Raw genomic sequence first — 15472 nt, forward strand, 5'->3', positions numbered from 1 at the left:
AAAAACAAACTCTCCCTTCCAAAACATTTTAGGAGTAGTGAGCAAGTGTTATCAATCCTACTAAAATTTAACAATGTAACCAGTAACTATGTTACTATTGAAAAGTAATGATATTTGGGTAATGAAATTAACCCCAAAGTAGTATGTTGCAGCTAACATGACTTAGAATGCATTGCTGCTAAGCTCTAGAAACACCACTGTTGAGAGGTACAGCATGTGGACTTGACTGCCTGGCAAAAGAAAGAAAAGAAAGAAAGAAAGAAAAAAAAAGAAAAGAAAAGAAAGAAAGAACTCAACAAAGGAGAAGAAGAAGAAGAAGAAGAAGAAGAAGAAGAAGAAGAAGAAGAAGAAGAAGAAGAAGAAGAAGAAGAAGAAGATCAATGTTTCACAATATCTGAATCATGATAGGTTCTGCCACCAGGTAACATATGACTAGGTTATTTTCTCCCCACATTGACCAGTCAGGTGTAACAGATACTTGAGAAAAGTGTATGTTGTTCCATTCTTTATTTTTGGGTTGAATTAATGTCTTTCTTAACCTTTGTGAGCCCAGCAAGTTACTTCTGTCCCCAACCAAAAATATATAAACAAATATGCTAGAGATCAAATCAACTTGGATGCTGTGGTATCTGTTGGTTACCATGTCAGCAGAGTAGTGAATTGCTTTAGATTTCTGTCTAAACTTTTAAAAAGCCATGCAAGATGCTGAACCTACTTTGGCGATAGTGTTCAGCATTTGGGTATTTTCTACAATGTTTGGACTAAACCCCATAGTGGATTCATTGCCTTACTGATAGTGAAGCCACCAAAGCCATCATCCAACTGTACACCAATGTGGTGTAGTGGTTTGAGTGCTGAACTAGTAGTTTGGGATATTCAAAGATACTACAAAAATGGTCAAAAACAATTTTTTTGGGTGTTGAGAAACAATGATGAGAAGAATCCTATAACAATGAGAATCTTTGCAGTTAGAGACTTAGGGGTTCAAAAGATTACCCCAAAGGGGTGGCTCCATGCCCCCCTTTCCTGGGGGGCATGGAGACACAGCAACAGCACGTCATGGCTCCTATCTGGCCTTTCTGTGGCACAAAAAGAACCTGCAAAAAGTGGCTCCATTTTGCACCATGGAAAAAGTACCCCGGCCATGGTGGCAGTGGCTTTCTGGTGCTCCTTTGGCGCAGCGCATTAAAACGCTGTGCCAATGAAGTGTTGTGACACCCCCCAGTCATGTGTTTGGGCATGCAACATGTCACCGGTGTGGAGGTGGCTGACATGCATACGCCACGACCCCACAGCAACATATAACGCCGGTCTGTATAGACTCTTCAATCAGTGCAAAATTAACATGGGGTTGTTCTGTAAAGAACACTGTTTTCTGTATAGAAAACAGCATTTTCTGTGTGAAAAATAATATTTTAATGTAGAAAATACTGCAATGAAAATGCTTATTCTATGTAAACATCTTTATTTATTCTGTGTAAAAATTGCACATATGTGATTTGCTTAGGGAACATATTTTTGTGTGTGCAGAAAACAGTATTTTCACACTGCAGTTACTATTTTTGCATTAAAATATTATTTTCCATGCAGAAAATTCTTTTTCCTGTACAGAAAATACTATTTCCTTTGCAGAAAATGCTGTCTTCTGCACAAAACAGCCACATGCACATTTTATAAAGAATAAGTCCAGAATTGGAAATCGACTTTAAAAACTTCATAGTCTTTGAAGACTCTCTTACAGTGAGAAGAAAACTGCTGAAATTGACCATTGCTACCTTCAAGAAGAAACTCAGTGATGAATTGCTTCTCTACTCCGGGAGACTAGGGTTCAAATCCCCATTAGGCAATAGAAAAACCATTGGATGATCTTGGGCAAATCATGCTCTCAGAAGGCAATGGTAAATCCCTTCTGAACTTTTTTTTTTTGGCAAGAAAACCTTGTGATAGGTTCATCTCAGGGTTGTCATAGGTTGGAAATGACTTGAAGGCACATGTGAAGAAAGAAGCTGAGCAAGCCTGTTTCGAGCCGGCGAGTCACAGCTCATGAACTGCTCTGATGGAGGGCCAATGGGGAGAAAGGAAATACACTTGAGGCTGGTCTGTTAAAGGGTCACATAGGAGTGGGATGAGATGAATTAGTTAGAGCAGTCAGAGACAGGGTGATGACCAGTTGGAAAGGGAAGAATCTGAATAGAGTTTTGGGAGCTGGGGATGTAGACAAAGTTCAGGGTGTTTACGTTTAACTTGTTATATAATAAATATTTATTGGTATTATTTTCTACAACATTTTCTGACTCCTTTGATCTAAGACGTGAAAGGGAGCACTAGCCATGCTTTACCAGAGTGAATCCACAAACAAAGGATAGCAGCCATTTTAAGCCCCAAATACCAGATCCAGGGAGGGATGTTAGGGTTAAAAGACAGGTTGAGTGACAGGAGGCCTAGGGTTGGAACTGTGGGGCCAGCATAGAAAGAGGTTCCATCATAGAACAGAACACCACCATATAACTAAACTAAACCAAAAGCCATTAATTGTGACCTCCTTTTCTTACCAGAATGGACTTGTTGTTTTTAAAACCAATTCCTAATGAGTAGATCAAAATTAAAATGTTGCATTTTAGGCAAAGTCTTGTTTTACAGCAGACAGGATAGCCAGTGATAAATTCCATTAATTTCTGAATAACAAATGAGGAAGGAAAAAATAACAAGCCAACTTGATTCAATACAGAAAACAGAAATGGTAATGTAGTATGTAGAAGTGGATGAGTGGTATATATGATTAAGTTGTCTCAGGTTTCTATAGAGGTAGTATATTCATGCATTAAGAATGATAAATGAAAAGAAGTGATTCACCCATACATTGTGCTAGGACTAGCTTGCTTGATACTGTATTTATGTTTGTAGCTTAGCTAAGTAAATACAATTCTAGAAATAAAGTTGATTTTCTCTTGCTCCCATTCTTTTCAAATCACTAAATAATTGCATTTTTCTATTGCTATGAGGGACTATAGATTGGTGTAATATAAATGGGCTATTATCTGTTATGACGATATTGCATATACAGTCAGCCCTACACATTTTCAGCTTTGACTTTTTTCAAATTTGATTATTCACAGATTTGATTAATACATTATCTCTAGAAACCTCTAGGCACGCCAATGTGACTATCTGGTCAAATTCTGTCAGATGCTGACCACAGAGTCATGCTGGAAGACCTAGAGGTTCCTAGAAAGAACAGTTCTCTAGGCATTTTTACATCCTCCAGTGTGACTCTATGGTCAACTTGTGCCAAAAATTGACCAAAGAGTTGTTCTGGAGTACTTAGAGATTCCTAAAGAGGTCTTCTCTCAGATAAAAGACTAGTGGGTTTTTTATTTGCAGTTTTCCCACTTTCACAGGGGTCCTGTACCCCTAACCCCAGCAAATGTGGAGGGCCCACTATAGTTAGTAAAATGTCTCTTCTTTTTATCACATTCTGCATACATCAGGGTCAAAAATGATGATAAACATATCATTAGCAATTTCATCAGTTTTAAAATTAAATAGCAAATGAGTGTGTGTGAGAGAGATTTTTTATTGAGACCACAGCAATCACAGAGGAGAATTATAATGCTTCATTTCCCAGCCACAGTCCCAATGAAGTTACTCACATACTGTTATTCACCCTAGGATGAAAATATAATTCTAAATGGTGAAAATGGGGGATTTTTTTCACCTAAGGCTAATCAAGGTTTGGATGGGATTTTCACTGGAATCATGGTTGAGGGGAGGAAATCCACTTTTGACATTTCCCCTTGACATTTTGCTATGTAAATCAAACACCAGTGCAGTTAGTAATGATGTCTTTAGATTCACAGGCATTTTGACCTAGTGTGGTAAGAAGAAAGGATGCAAAGATTTGACAAACTACTAAGGCATCACTACTGTGCCTAGAAGGAACCAAATTACAAGGGATACATCCACCAAAAGTGGTCCCACAGCTTGTCAACAAGTAGAATGGGTCTAAGTCCCAAGGAAAGAGTTGTATTTGTGAGATAGGTTTAAGGTTTCAACAGTGAAAGACATCAGTCTTACCAATTAGGACAGGGTCTGTTGAAATGTCACAGGCCAATTTAAATCCATCTAGTCTTGCACTGCCTTACCTTGTCTCAGTTTCTTTGGGTATCACTACTGTTCCATAACCAAAAGCTTTCTTGTCAGGTACAGATGGGGCTACCTCAGCCATGCCATGTAAAACGATTGCATTTCTTGGTTTTGCTTCCACAAACACAGGAGTCCCTGGATCTTTCTTGAGAGACTGGCGACCAGGAGATGACCTGTCCAGGTGAATGGCATGAGGAGACATTGGTGTGTTGTGGTGGGTGTGAAGGTCTATCATCCGCATCTCGGCCACTCTATGTGGAGAAGTGGGAGGTGTTTTAGAACTCAGAGTTGGCAAATGGCTGTCAGGGTACTTCCTTGACTTTTGCCGATATAGCGACTGCTCCATAATTTCAGGCTGCATAGGAGGATTACAATAAGTGCTTGAAGATCTCATTGTGCTGCGATGGTAAGCAATGATGTGGTCAGGTATGTCAAGAGGGTGTCCTGTATGAGAACCTGCAATGCTCATCCTGCCTTCATGATACAAGTAGGGGTCAGCATATAGACCCTCATTCCGATAGAGAGTTAGGGTTTTGTTACCCATATCCTCATCTGGCTTCACGTCCCTTCTTTCCAAGATGGCGCTAGGGCTTGGTGAGATAGACCTTGAAGCCGGCATGTTTGAAAGTCTGTCCCTGGGAATGGTTGCATTGCCAGGGCCACTGACTGGCCTGACATTGCTGTAGGGGATCCTGGATGGGGAAGGGGGCATGGAGTGGGGCACTGGTGTAGCAGGCGGTGAAGTTGGAAGTGCATGAGGAGGGGGATGATGAGCAGCAGATCCTGGACGAGAAGCACTGGAGAAGATTTCCCTCTGCATCTACAACAGAAAGAAATCCAGTTGAGAAACATCATTACGGACTAGCTCAGGCAGTGCTATAGTTACATAAACTTATTATTATTATTATTATTATTATTATTATTATTATTATTATTATCAACCAAACTGTTTTCTGTAAGTATGGGTGAGACCTTGGAAAATTACTTACCAAACCTTTTTGGTTACAGTTATAGTATCAAGGGTTCAAAACAGTTTGTTTCTATTACAATTCCAATTTAAAAGTACATGTTCCTCAAAATTATCTAAAATAATTACTTTTTTAAAAGCCCTGATTGATATATAGCAACCACTAAGTCCAGAAAAAGCCACCAATTGAACCATGTGAGCATGCTTCTCTGTGATTTAGTGAGGCCACCTCCTCAAAATTATAAAAGGAGTGAAATTATCACTCATCATGTTATAATCATTATGTAATTTAGTTGCCACTTTGTTACTGGGAAATGGAACCAGCTACAAGCAACTTTGTGTTAGTTATAGCTATTTGCTTCCAGGATCTAACAGCATAATACAAAGTACTCAACTATGATAAGAAAAAGGCAGGAAAATTGGTGCCCAGTATAAAAAATATTGATGGCTCTTCCCCAGATTAGAGACAACTATTTGAATATCTTAAATCTATTTCACTAAGATACTAACATTATTTGCATTATGGCACTCAACTTTGTTTTACTCTTTAAATTAAAATGAACATGCTACTGTAAAAAATATTTTGCATCCTCAACAGTATGCTATCTTGCATGACTTTAGGATAGACACAAAGTAAAGGAAGAGGAAATCTCTGCACATGGAAAAGTGAAATGCAGAAAAAAGAAGTAAAAAGTGGATTGAAGAATGAGTCCAGGTGACACACAGAAATCCACATTTGGAGTATGACTTCATAAGAAAAGGCTAATTAAAAAGAGGATAACCTCCACTGAATCACGTGTCCAAGATCTGAACTCATGCTAGGTCAAGTTCTGACCTGAACCCTTCTAGCCAGCCACGTGCACTCATGCGATCACAATAACATTGGGACTGCTAAAATATTTCACATGGAGAGAAAGGGTTTGGTGTTTTTTTTTCCCAAGGGTAAGATGCCGTTTGACTCAAATTGTTTGATCTTGCTGTTTTAGTAGATAGATTTTAAATACTTTATTATACTAACTATAAGCGACTTTGGAAAACAATTGTTTTCAAAGATAGCATATGAGATTTTAAAGAAGTAAGTCAAAAGTCTCAATTTGCCATTTCTTTTATGCTATGAGAGAATCCAAATTGTGATAGATGCTTGAAACAGGCCCAGGTCTACAATCATATGTAGACTGTAGGTCATCTCTCCCCATCTTCAGACACCTTAGTGCAGTGATTCCCAGAGTTAGGTCTTCCAGATGTTTTGGACTTCAGCTTCCAGAATTCCTGATTGTTGACTAAGCTGGTTGGGGCTTCTGGGGGCTGGCGCAAAATATTTGGAGGACTAAAGTTTAGGAATCCTTGCCTTAGTACATCTGTGTCCATTTTAAGTGATTCTCCATCATTTCTACTACAACTGAAAAACATGACTAGTCTTCTGGATTCGTGCAAGGTAACATTCCAGCAAGGAAGGGTCTTTTGACTAGCAAATAGAGGTAATCCACTTGTAGATAACCATGCCTGATACACTGCACTGTGTGTCCATCTGCAAAACACCTGCTCTGAAGCAGTAGCCAGTTCAAAGTTTCTAACACAGTATGCTACATGTGTATGTAACAGATGCTTCAACCTACTTCCCATAGAGACGTTTTCTTCTTCCTAAATTTTCATCTTTTCTGGAATGTTACTCGTCAGGGGAATGGTTAAACCTGCCTTCTTACTTAATTGAGATGATTACTGTTTTTTTAATTTTTTTTAAAATTTATTTTATTTATATCGCTTATCCATATACAAATTCCATTTTCCCCAAATCGGTCCCGCAGATCCCTCTGTTACATATTGAGACTTTGGCGTAGAAAGGACAACATGAAACACTTCCCCATGTATCACAACTAGTTGTTGCCTGAGATGGTGTATGTATGAAGCTTAAAATGGCCTTGGTATTTCTATTTTATATAATACACAGAAACATACACATACCACTATATTACATTGCTTACTTCAAATTATGTTTCAATGTTATTATTCTATTATTTAAAAAAATCATTTAAAAATAAACAGATCTGTATCCCAAACCAGTTCTTAATCTTTGAAATAAGCATAATTGAATCTGGTGTTACCCTTATCCACATTCCTAAACAGAGTATTCCAGTGGGAAAACAAATCTCCCCAATTTATAAATCAGATGGAAGTGTGATTTTATATTGAAATTCAAGCACATGTACAACCTGCTAGCTACAGAAGACACCTCTGCTATCCTCATTAGTTTTAAAAAGACAGAAAGGCGTTCTTGTTATCTTCTAATTGTTGCTCATTGTATTACAATATAACTGGCTGACTTCTTGTTATTTGTATGTCCGTGCATGCACGAAAGGACCATCTTCTCCCGATATTTCTCCTAGCCACAAACCTTTTAAACCATGCTTAGTTATTACCTCAGATCTTTATGTTAGTTCCTTCTGTTATTAAAGCCTACTAAAGCAATATTACAAGGAAGGCAACACAAGCAACACACAACCCAAACATCAATCTCTCTCTCTCCCCAAACTTTTTCTTTGTCTGCAAATAATAAAAGGCACTTACATTAATTTAATCAGCTGTATTGGTAGAGCAGTACGATCATTAGATTGCATTCCACGTGCTACAGCTCTTTGCTTTCAGAGTTTTAAAGACTCCTTCTAGGAAGCGACTTTATTATATATCCCTCTTCTTCAGAAAGGATTTTCTGCATTAAGAACACTATCCATTCTTGCTGCAGACCTGAAGTGCGGCCCATTTTCCTCCACCAATCCTTTAAACAACCCTCCCTCAATAGGTTAAAGTACTTTTCCACATGACAAACCTTCAGTTTCTCCTCCCCTTAGGAATTAGTCACTAAAAAACTCTCCCCCCCCCCCCCCCCAACACACACATGTCATCTAGTCACAAACTGTGTGCAACAGTACAGATTGGGCATGAGCCATTGAATGAGGAATGTATATAAAATGTACTGAAGATACCAAGTTGAAAAAGAATGTAATCTTCAAAACACAGCAAACAAGGAAAAGCCGCAAGGCTTTCTCATGGGAAGCACAATAGGAAATATCTCTAAGCAACTGCACAATAAAGAGGAGATCTCAAAACTGTTTGTGTTTCAACTGGCGTAAGATACTGGATTCCTGATACATTTTTAAAACAAACCCACACTCTCAAACCTCACAATCTGTTCATCAGAGCACCTTTTTAAAAAGAAAGCAAAATGGCCCAGTTTTTCTGCAATGTATTAAGGTGCAAAAGGTGCACCTGGACAAAGCAGGAGCCTGTCTACTAATTAACTAGTTACCTTAGCTACTTTGCCAAGTTGAACTTTGGGCAGAGACCATAAATCAATTCTCCTGCTATCTGCAGAACATTACACATACAATTAAGTTGGGCAGGGTGCTGCTAGGAAAATATAGTTTTAAAAAGACAAAGACACATTCATTCAGACCTATAGGAGGATCCCCTTCTTCCAATGTAGTGAAGCCAATAAAGAAGGAAGCACTTGCTCCACACAGATATCAGAACTTATACCCTCCAAATGTCCCTATTTGGCAGGGACATTCTTGATTAATCTGTCATCACTTTTTCGGCTGCTTTTAAAATGCTCCAGTTTCTCTCGTCCTCCAGCTGTCTCCCTTTATCCCCAGCAGGGATGTAGCCAGGATTTTAGGAAGGGGGGGTGGTTCCAGACTAAGTGCCACCATTATAATGGGGCTTGGGCACAGCAGCACGCGCCATTCATTGTATTTAACGGAGGGGGAGGTTCTGACAGCCTGGACCACCCCCACCCCGGCTACGTCTCTGTCCTCAGCTTACTCTGTACTTCTCTCACATAGATACAAATGTAAGGTAACTTTACAAGTACAACGTATTGGAATGTAGAACTCACCATCATACATTGGGATGACTATGGCCCTGTACAGACTGGCACTTTTGTGTCAGTCTGTGGGTGGAGTCAGGGTGTAGCATCCTGATGCTGGATGCCCTGACTCCGCCCCAGGGCATCATGATACCGCGCACCATTCCAGACGGCACACGGCATCATGGCATGACTTTGCTGCTGCATCCAGATGATGCAGCGCTGAAGGAATGCCATACAACCCTGTTGCCACGGCTATGGCACCCTTTAGAGGCCAGGTCAGGCCATGGTGTGAGGGTGCCTTGGCCTTGATCCAGCCAGGAAAGGGGTGGCTGCAGGCCACCCCTTTGGGGCAGTCTGTATAGTCCCTATGGTTGCACTGTACGGCAGAAACAATGCAGTCTGATACAATTTTAAGCACCATGGCTCAATGCTATGGCATCCTGGGATTTGTAGTTTGTTCTGGCATCACAGCTTTCTGACAGAGAAGGCTAAATGTCACAAAACTATAAGTCCCAGAATTCCACAGCAATGAGCCATGACAGTTAAAATGGTGTCAAACTGCATTATTTCTGCAGTGCAGATGCAGTCTTAGTATAAATGCTGAAATATTAATAGATGTTGAGGCCAGCTCCTATATGGAAAGGACAGCCTTTGTGGGGGCCAGGCTCCCCTCTGGGAAATAACCACGGACAGACAAAATCAAAACTTCTGTTTGCAAGGACCATATACTCCTACTGCTAGATGTTAAGGATTAACAATGGGATGGCTCTCACAACTGTGTCCTCCTCGTGAACCTCTCTGAGGCATCTCGCAGGTCACTGTTACCGACAAAGTGCTGACTTAGATGGACTGGCCGTCTGGTCAGCACAGTAACTCTTATGTTTTCATTGTCTGCTTCACACGGTAGTGGTAATGTCCCAGAGGCAGCAAGTTTGCTCTAGTAACATATTACACCAGTTTGATTCTCCATGGAGTGTTTGTTAGCAATGACCTACTTGTTACTATTATAAATGGGGAGTTAAACGGAATCTCCCTCTCATTTAACCTTAGAGGAGAAGAAGCTTGGGAGAAAAGAAATGGAAAGAAGAATCACCCAAGCTTTTCTAATACACGGTCATTTCCTGGGTTAATCCTCCATGTTTTTCTTCAAAGCAGCTGTAACATTTTAAGGCATGTACATTAAACATTATCAAATGCTTCTAAGAGGACATTATCTCCTCTCGGCTTATTGACATTTTTGTTCTGTAGTTCATATTTCTCACATTTAACTGCTTTTTCCTAAAAGCAAATCCCTTCTATATTTCTGTACTTACTACAATATCTGTAATATCCTCTCACAAGGCTATGTCTGCACTGCAGAAATAATCCAGGATGGCAACACTTCAACTGCCATGGAATTCTGGGAGTTGTAGTTTGGTGAGGCACTGGAGCTCTCTGGCAGAGAAGTTTAAATGTCTTCCAAAACTACAGTTCCCAGAATACCAAAGGATTGAGCTATGGCATTTAAATTGGTATCAACCTGGATTATTTCTGTTGTGCTGACACAGCCTTAGAAACACTGAGAGACTGTCAAGCCATGTTATCCTCCTCCCCAGACTTTTGTCTTTATTCAAGGGAGACGGGTGGCCTCCATGTCAGTTACTGTCCAAATTTCAGTGTCTTTTGTCACAACAAGGACCCTTTCTTTCTAGGGATCCCAAAGAGCAGGGGCCCATTTACACCACTATTATTTCCCTTTAGCTGCAATCATTCTATTTTATGTAATTACCATGCTTCTGACCTTCAGATCATCAAAACTGGCATCTTAACCACTAAGCCATCGCATCCCATGCTATAAGTTTATATGTTCGCTATAAACTACTAAATAAGTGATAATATCAGAATCAATTTGAGCCAGCGTGGCACAGAGATTTGAGTGCCAGACTGTGACTCTGGAGAGCAGGGTTTGAATCTCCATTTGGCCATGAAGACCCACTGTGTGACCTTGAGCAAGTTACATATCCTCAGAGGATGGCAAAGACAAATCCCCTCTGAAGAATCTTGCCAAGAAACCCCTGTGATACATTAGCTTTACAATTGATCTAAGTTGGAAACACAAGCTCGCACACACATCAGGACCAATGCTTGATAAGGAGTGGCGTCAGATGCATTTATTGTTGTTTATTAAGAAATATCTGTATTTTAACTTGGTTCCAGAATGAAGCCAAGGGGAAGATATTCCATAAACTGCAGTGGAGAAGGCCCTCTCCCATTTTCCCACACAGCGTCTTGGTCCCAGTGGTGAGACCCAGAGGATACCAGATCCAAGCTTTGGGTTGGTAGCTATAAGATGCTATCCTGAGGGTCAATGCAAGATGCCTGGCTGCTTGATGTGAAGGACAACATGCTCTGTTCCCTCATTCTCCATACAGAAGCTGACTGGATTGGCAGTTCAGTACTATTTCAGCACGGTTAAAAGGCAGTGTTCCTCACCACACATAGGCACACCAGGCTTGCTTAGCTGTGGATCTTCACTATCTCTCTGCTGATTCCCACCTTTTAAAATCTGCTCCCAGAGGCAGATCTGTTCCTGGAGACAGTCAGTTTCCCTGGCCATGCCATCTCTTTGATGCCATCCCTTATCTTTTCAGTTGAGATAATTGACATAATTGGGAAAGAAATCTGTCTCCCCTCCTTCCTTCTCTTTGGAATGTGAGTGCTACTGAAGGCTCACTGTGGGCCTTCTTGAATTTATGGTCTGAGGGACTTAGGACATCTGTGTGCACCACTGACCCACTCACTTCAAAGGAAGGCATGTCAGGGAGACCACCAACACTAATAATGAAAGCATTTTCTGTTAACAGAGTAAGGTGTGTCAGATGGTACTCCTCATGTCTTATTATTTCATGCCGGAGTATCTAGGAAATTTTCTCTGGTTCCTCTGCACTGTGTACAAATTCCACTCATCTCAAAAGCTATAGCTGCTGAGTTTGTCAGAGAGCAGGCTGACCAGAAATCATCACCACAAAGGAGGGCAAGGCACTGCAAAATGGAGGAGAAAAATGGAAGACATGACCAAATAAAAGCTACAAAAACTCATATAAATGTAAATTCATGCTTCTTAGTCACGCTCAAAATGGAGGACTTTTTGAAAATCCTCCTGGACAGAAGGTTGAAATGTAGGGCATATTCAGGAAAAGATGTCTGTCACCTTGTCAGTGAGCCACACTAGGCGCGTATGTGCCTGTGTACACGCAAACTGGTGGCAGACTAATTTGTACAGATATAGCACTAGACATCCAGCCAGTGGCAGGGACACTGAGGTTGCTTCACTCCCTCACTCCTCCTGACACCCCAAATCAACATAATGCATAATTGGTGTATGACCCCTTTCTATACATGTTGTTTGCATCTGTATTAGGTCTTCCTGTTCCTGCCTCAAATTCCAGAGAGGAATGGTGAAAAGGGTTAGTCAGACAGTTCCTAAACTCTAACATTCTGCTGTCTTCATGGCAACTGGGATGTGGCTACTAGTACAATCTGTCAGTACATTTTGCCCTCGCAAAGCAAAGGGGTCAGGTTACGTCATGTCAGATTAGATCAGACCCTTGATGCCAACATATGTGGGTCAATCTTTAGAATACCAATACACAGATTTTAGGATTTTAAAAAATAGGAAGAGGAAGCAAGGATAGCAACAGCAAGTACATTTCTATACCACTTATCAGTGCACTTAAGTACTCCCTAAGCAGTTTACCATATGTAAGCTAATTACCCCCAACAAGCTGGGTACTCATTTTAGTGATTTACGGAAGGATGCCAGGCTGAGTCAACTTTGGAGCCCTGCATGGAATTGAACTCACAACTTTCTGGCTGTGAGTGGCTGGCATTCAACCACTGCACCACCAGGGCTCCAGGATCCCAATAGTATATCATATATCCCCCCCTCAAAGAAGGCTAGTTCACAGGATCCTGGCATACAGGTCATATGTGCAGTGGGACAAGAGGTATCAGTACCATCATACATGGAATCTTATACATGAAATGGTGTCTATGGGGTGGAGAGTCTGTGGTCCACCAGAGGTTGTTAGACTATCTCATCATCACAGATCACTAGCTTATGCTGTCTGAGATGAATGGCAACTGTGGAGTCCAGGAACACGTGGAGGTCTACAAGTTCTCTACCTTTGGCCAACACGGATAGGTATTAAGCACTGGTCAACCTCCTACCAGTCTACCTATTAACTGTTTTTTAAGCCTTCACACAGAATTCTGAGAGAAGTTTGTGTTTTTTGGGAGTTTTAATGAGAATGCTGAGAAAGGAGAATATACCAAGCTTTCCCTTAACAAATATTGCCAAGAAAACCCTGTGACAGAGCCACCTTTGGGTTTCCATACATCAGAAACAATTTGAAGGCAAACAATAACAAGCACCTCTTTTTTATTTTGAAGGGTACCCAATTTGTCTAGTCACCATCAAATGGGACAAACTCTTTCCAATCAATATGACCTATACGTGAAGAGACTCCCAGTTCATTGTGACTAAAGTCAAAAGCACATCAGGCCTGACACTCAGGACTATTTTTATGCCATTTATAGAATTAATCTTGTTTTACTGTGTTTTCTTCCCTCTTTAAACAGCAGCAGTATAAATAATGCATGAGGCTGCTGTGGCTGTAATTCTATCTTGTGGTTCCGATAATACATACAAACCACTCAAGCTTAACCCCCCCGCCAACATTATTTTAATTACTTTATCAGGAGCCCTCAAGCTCTGTCTATCTTGCCTTGTGATATCCTGAATTTAATTAATTTCTATTAACTAGTTTTGAATGCACTAATATGGAAATCAGGTCTTCTCCCTCCATGTCCCCTGGCCTGACAAGCATATAGACAAGAGTAGGAGGAAAGAAAGTCATTCTGAATGGTCAGAAATGGCTCAGGGCCTTTGGGGAATGGACCCATCAATAGTCAAGGAATAATGAATAGATTGCATGAAAGCAAGTCAACCCTGAGTATGAATTTTCCCTTCTTTGAAATATCTTCATTAGTCTCCCTGACTTGACGCAAGCTGTAAACGCCATGCCTTGCTCTGTTTTCTTATTTAAACTATAATTATTTGGGGGAGGGGGGATACCATCTTCCTTTAGCCCTTAAAGAGGAAGAATAACAGGAAAGTGGGGGGAAGAGGAAAGCTGGGGGTGGTGGTGGATGTCTTTATATCCGGCACTTAAGATACTTTAGAAAAAAGTATGTGAAGTTCAAGGCACAAAAGAACAAATTGAAGGCTATCTTAACCCTATAGGCGCCAGCTTATCTCTGACAGCTGATCTTATGTAAGAACTCCTCTTAACTATTTATTCGGGGAATTCAATGCTTCTTCTACAAAGATTGGGAAGTTACTTTTAAAGTTAATTACTTTACCATGGTACAGTATTTGCAGCCCCACCCCAATTTGTTACCTGTTATTTTTTACAAGCAAAAGTTTACTTTCCTATATTTTTTTTAAAAAATAGTTATTTGTAGTTACTTTACCAAACATCTGGATGCTAAAACACATAGGCCTCAATAAATTCTCAGTGACCAACAAAAATGATCGGACAAATTATTTAACTATGAGTTCCCAGTGTTTGGAATCTATGAGGTGATCTTTATCAACAAGCTATGTGTTAGATTATAGAAATGGGAAAGAGAGGCACTGTAGAATAACATATTATATTTTGCATGTGCAAAATTCCTGACATGGCAGTTAAAGTGGCGTAAAAAGGATTATTTCTGCATTGCGGATACTCCCAAGAGTCTCTCATTCATAGAGTTGCCATAAATTGACGCTGACTTGATGGCAGTTAGCAACAGCAAATATACTAACAGCAAACTCACTAGCCCATTGTAGATCAAAACTGAGGAGGTGATCCAAAAACAGGTTTAAAGATAAGCAGGTTTAGTGGCCACAGAATAAGAACTGGCTGTTGAGAGGGAAGCAAAAGAAAGAGAAAAGGATGAAATCATGCAAAATGGCACATTTTGCTGGCTAACGAATTCTGAATTCAGTAACAACTTGTATAGAGCCAGCATGGTGTAGTGGTTTTAACACTGGACTATGACTCTAGAGGCCAAGGTTTGAATCCTGGCTCAACCATGGAACTCCACAGGATGATGTTGGACAAGTCATATTCTCTCAACCTCTGAAGATGGCAAACCCCCCTCTGAAGAAATGTGCCATGAAAACCTCTTGATAGGGTCACCATAAGTCAGAAAGCACACAATAACACAACAACTGGAATTCTGAATTCAATAACAACTTGCATATATTATGTAAGTTAGGTAGGAATTGAACTTAAAGACAGGAAGAAGTTAGGAAGAAGGGCTAGCAGTAGAAATGCGGAGATTTGTTGGTGAAATTAAAGTGATGGGTGAAAAATAAATAATTAATGTATTTTAACTGAGGTTGTTCACTGTTGATTTGTTGTAGTTTCACATCTCAATCCATGATGGGTAATAAATAAATAAATAAATAA

The 15472-nt window shown here is 40.2% G+C and overlaps 1 protein-coding gene across 1 annotated transcript in view; it reads right to left on the minus strand.

Moving 5' to 3' along the window:
* Positions 1 to 15472, minus strand: part of KIAA1217 (KIAA1217 ortholog) — a 504546-nt gene that overhangs the window by 54969 nt on the left and 434105 nt on the right. Inside the window, 1 exon segment of the mRNA XM_042471784.1 lies at positions 4143 to 4963. Coding sequence (XP_042327718.1) covers positions 4143 to 4963 — 821 coding nt within the window.

This window comes from Sceloporus undulatus, chromosome 6 (assembly GCF_019175285.1).
Source record: "Sceloporus undulatus isolate JIND9_A2432 ecotype Alabama chromosome 6, SceUnd_v1.1, whole genome shotgun sequence".
In the NCBI taxonomy this organism is placed as follows: Eukaryota; Metazoa; Chordata; class Lepidosauria; order Squamata; family Phrynosomatidae; genus Sceloporus; species Sceloporus undulatus.